At 37.7% G+C, this 4,948-nt stretch overlaps 1 protein-coding gene across 1 annotated transcript; it reads right to left on the bottom strand.

Annotated features, from left to right (window-relative positions):
* Positions 1-448: 448 nt before the first annotated feature.
* Positions 449-3,195, bottom strand: LOC122063562 (protein EARLY RESPONSIVE TO DEHYDRATION 15-like). The gene is made up of 2 exons (XM_042627266.1): positions 3,042-3,195; positions 449-1,229 (listed from the first exon to the last, which is right to left on the bottom strand). Exon 2 carries the CDS (start codon positions 1,184-1,186, stop codon positions 686-688), a length of 501 nt encoding a protein of 166 aa, XP_042483200.1. The 5' UTR covers positions 1,187-1,229; positions 3,042-3,195; the 3' UTR covers positions 449-685.
* Positions 3,196-4,948: the final 1,753 nt, after the last annotated feature.

Below are 4,948 nucleotides of genomic sequence, written 5' to 3' on the forward strand. Positions count from 1 at the left end.
ATCTCCTGGCCTTCTTCCGGAAGAACAAAAAGCTCCAAGAATGGTTGTGCTCTATTTTCTAATGTTATTTGGAATATTTGGCTCTCATATAATACTGCCATTTTTCGATATGAATGGTCATTATAACACTATTCATGTGCTATGGTCTCATCTCCCACCAGGGAGGATTTTTTACCGTGAAGGGATGGGGTGGGTAGGTAATGAAACCATAATTTCTTTAGTCTACTAGTGTATATTTCGAAGGCCTATTCATTGGTCGTTCCCAAGATGGGCCGATTCAAACCCATTCCAATCCGGATCTCAAATTCTCAATTCCGCTCTCTCAATCCCTCAATCCAACTATACAAATTAATAGCTAACACTTCTCCTGAAATTTTTTTTCAGTAGCCTCACAATGGTAAAAATAAGAAAATGGCAAATCAAAATTATCCCACAGTCGCATAGAACATTAAACACTAAAAGCCTACCTTTTTTTCCAATTTGCATTTTTTCTACATTTTTTTGGGGTATGTGTGCTAGTACAAGAACATGATGATTTGACAAAGAAAACTAGACAGAATTACAACTAAACCAGCCCTGATCTATACAGAAGAAAAAGAGACACTATTCAACTTCCTAACATCATTTTACCAGAGTTCCAAATCCAAATCTTGCTAATCCTCCATTAAAGTAGGTTAGGTACCTTTTAACGAGGCTGCTGGATGCGGCGAGGGCTGCACTTTGGGCTTAAGCACTGGGGTGCCTTCTCCCTATACTTTGCAGGCTCCACCACATACTTCACTCCTCTTTCCTTCGGTGATTTCAACAAGTCCAGGTTCTTCATCAGTGCTTCATGAGCGTCATTCGTCAAGCCATTCCGTGGGCTCCCTTTGACAAATGATTCATTTGGATCTTCCATGAACCCCACAAACTCCTGCATTTGGAACTCCAGAGTGGGTTCCTCATCAATGCCAAGATCGAATGAGTCTGGCAGCAAATTTGCTATGTCGTCGTCTTCATCAATGGAGTTGCTGATGAAGCTCTCCTCTTCCTGATGCTGGGATAGCCAGTAGTCACGGAACCATGTAGAGGTCTTTACCAATTCCCACCACTCTTGGGAGAAATCCTCTACTTGCCGAAAAGCTGCTGGGACGAAGATAGGGGCATCTGGGTTCAGTGTTGATGTTCTTCCTGAAACTACAGCCATCGCCACTTCTTAATCACCTCGTCTCCTTGCGTTTCAATAAGACCTATGCATTTGTGTTTTGGGGGGGGGGGGGGGGTTAACTTCTGTTCTCGCAACTAATTCCCAGAAATTCTTACACTTCCATCTAAGTTTCAAACTACTCAGAAAGTTGGAACACCACACGGATTATCTATCTACTGAGAATTTGCAAAGTAGTTCAGGAACAAAATTGGATTCAAACAAAGAGAATATTAAAAGCGATGAGAGAGGAAAACCCAATTAGGTGACTCAATAAAAAAAAATCAAAAAATCAAAAAATCAAAAATCTGACACTCATTCAAGAAAAACTATCAGAAAATTGCAACACCAAACAGATTATCTCTATCTACATAGAATTTTGCAGGTAGTTCAGGAAGAAAATTGGATTTGAACAAAGGATTAGAAAGGGCAGACAAAAAGGGAAATAACTGAATAGCCTAAGGTCCCAAAATACTCGCAAATCAAGGTCTCAAGCAACTGTACTATATATGTTGAGATCTACCATTACTAGGCTTTATCTATCCACCTCAAGTCTCTTTCCCAGCTACTTCATAGGAAAGAACAACTAGCTTTACTACCAGAAAGAACATCTCTTCTGAATGTCTAACTCAAGCAAGAAGATCGTTTTAGACGGAAACCGATCATCTAAAGGACCAAATATGCAAAAATTTACAATCATCGCAAGGATTACAACCCAGATCCAGTAAACAACTGGAAATTTGGTTCCAGGAAAGTAAATCATTCATAGATTTTCGAAAACTGTTCCATCCGCAGTCATCTACTAGGATCAAAACTAAAGAAGAGATCTAAGAGCTCTCACCCAGAAATCACAGACCTTCACACACTGAAAACAACGGAAAAACAAAAAACAAAAAAAGTATAGAACACCAGATCTAGACGAAGCAAAATCTAAAATTGATCTGACAGATCTAATCGTTTTCAAAATCAAAAGCGCCAGCACCACGGAAAAAGAAATTCCAGCATCTACCAATGGATGATGACATCATCCTTAAGCTGATAGAGCTTCCACAAAGTTGGAATCTTTAAAGCGAAAGTCATCTAAAATCACAAAACTGGAAATCATCAGGATTCAGAAAACCAAAAATGAACAATTACTGTTGTCCATCACATATCCCTTTGGACTAAATCCAAACCCCTCCAACCGTAGTAAGCCTCCAGATCTCAGGCTAACCTAGTTACTCGCTAAGCATTATAAAGATCAAATTTTCCAACTTCGCAGAACTACGATTTTCAGTGCAGCTCTTAAAACCAATGGTTCGAAGAATAAAAACTACGAATTTCAGTGCCGATCTTAAAATCAATGCTTCAAAAAATAAAAACGGGGAATATTTTCACCAGATTAAAGTATTAGATCCTTGAAATCTTCAGTTCGAATTTTTAAAGGCAAAAGTTTATTAAAATCCCAAGAAAATCATCAGGGATTCAAATAACCAAAATCTCCAAAAATGGATAATTTCTGTCGTCCATCATCACATATCCCTTGGACTCAAATCCAAACTGGATCGGCTCCAAGTGGTAACTGTAGTAGACTTTCAGATCTCATCCTAATAGCCACTCGTTAAGCATGATAAAGATCAAATTTCCCAACTTCACTGCAGTTTTTAAAAATTAAGAAGATTTTCACCATAAACAAGTAATAGATCCCCGAAATCTTCACGATCAGGTGATTCAGACCACAAGATCTCTCCCATTTACCCTAAATTCTAAGATCTGAACAATGAGGTACCATATGAAGCACAAGATTTCATCGATCAAAACCGTAAGAACTCCAAATCCATAAATAAATCACAGAAAAAAACAATCGACTCTGTATTACCTTTTCAAAAATATCTCTGCAACAAACCGATCTCCAAAATGAACAAGAAATTAGCACCTGAGGAGGATACGAAATGAGGAACCGCTTATAAAGGCAGAGAAAGTCTTCCCGAGCCTGCTTGCTTCGGAGATTCCGAACCTCAGATTCGGAAGCACCGGAGTTATCGGGTCAGAGACGGTCCACAAGCCTGTATTCCACCGAAAACCGGTCATCTGCCGGTAACCAGTTCACAACGACACACATAGGTCGGTGACACTAGGACCACTTAGGTGCGTGTATTTATTATATTTGATAGAAAACCGTGTGTGCCCCATAATATATAAAAGTGGAGGTTTCTATTTCTATCAACGGTCAGGATTTATCTGATTGAAATCAATTATTGTACATTATTAGAATAAGTCTAAGGGCATGGCCCACCAATCATGTTCTTCTTTTTCCTTTTTTTTTTTTTCCAGATGGTTGTGTTGGGTTGGTAAGGAAACTGAGAAGGAATATTTCATAAGGTGGTGGGCCCAAGATAATAAGTAGACATCAACGGATGGGATCTCTGCTGTACAGAGAAGTCTCTATGCCTGAGTCAATCATGGCGACCGTGTTTGAGGAAAAAAAATTAATAAGATACGATACAGCTCAGCATAAAGAACGATTAACACGTGTGAAATGAATCTTAATGATATTTTGGAAACGGCGAAGAGGTTTCTGGGAACAAGGGTCATAAGAAGGAATCTTAGGATCCGTTTGGTAATTGAAACAAAGCCTGAAACGGAAGTGAACCTTGAGCTGCCAGCGTAGGAAAGGACTTCCCATGGATGTGTATGGCAACGATAAAAGATGTGAATAAGCCGGTTTGGATCGATTTTGGTGTGAGAATGAATGAAATTGAAACATGAAACAATAAGGATGCTTTAGTTTTGGTTTGATCTCGATTTGATTTCGAATTATTTTGTATAGATATTCAAAGTAAGAAAAAAAAAAATTTAATGAATTTCATGTTGGTATCAATTTCTTATTGGGTTATATTGATTTTGGTCTCTTTTTTTTATTTTTAAATTCAATTTAGTGTTTTTTCGATTTCAATATGGTCCAATTTGGTTTCGATCTCACAAACTCAGATTGAAACATGATCCAATAAGCTCATTAGTATCAATTGGTGTTGATTTTGGTCAATTTAATCGGTTTGGCCTAGGTTTTGACATCTCTAGCAAATGATTGACTTCAGAGCTAATTCAATTAAGGGAAATTTTTTTGTCATTTGCATAAGCATACTTATCTCCTCCCTAAGTTCATCTCTCTCCTCCAACAATAGAGGCAGATATATCATTTCATAGAAGGGAAGAGAGAGGTAAACAAAGGGAGTCTCTAGCAAATGCTATGCAACTAGCCAGGGCGCTCGAACCCTTCAACTAAATGCTCATGAACATTCATGCATATGTATGTCTATACAAAGCTAAGTTCTATTTTATCACCTGCCAACTTTTATTTAAACTAAAATTTAATATCTGGAGTAATGAACACCTTAAGGTTTACCTTTCTACAAAATCTGGGTCCAACTAAACCAAGTTGCCGAGGGATAGATACTTGAGCCATTATGAAGGCTTTCCTATGTCGACCTCTAGGAACAAGAGCCTTAATCAACAAACATTCTTCTCAAGGGGTAGCTCAATTGAAAAGGACCAACGTCTTGAAATCCACATAATTATAAAGGCAAATGATTATTAATCTACACTTGAAAAGGATTACTAAATCACAAATAAATCTTAACAAAGTGTATAGTATCTCTTTTACTATGTTTATTGAAATAAAGAAATGTTCTTACAAAGATCATCTTATGTTTGTAAGAGGGATTGGAAGTTCATCGTGTTCAATTTTCAATTGGAATTAAAAATGGGAAGGATTTGGATTCTTGC

The sequence above is a fragment of the Macadamia integrifolia genome, unplaced genomic scaffold, assembly GCF_013358625.1.
Source record: "Macadamia integrifolia cultivar HAES 741 unplaced genomic scaffold, SCU_Mint_v3 scaffold1351, whole genome shotgun sequence".
NCBI lineage: Eukaryota > Viridiplantae > Streptophyta > Magnoliopsida > Proteales > Proteaceae > Macadamia > Macadamia integrifolia.

Bases quoted from the DNA above. Each gene is read 5' to 3' on its own strand.
- LOC122063562 (XM_042627266.1), bottom strand. From the start codon at position 1,186: ATGGCTGTAGTTTCAGGAAGAACATCAACACTGAACCCAGATGCCCCT.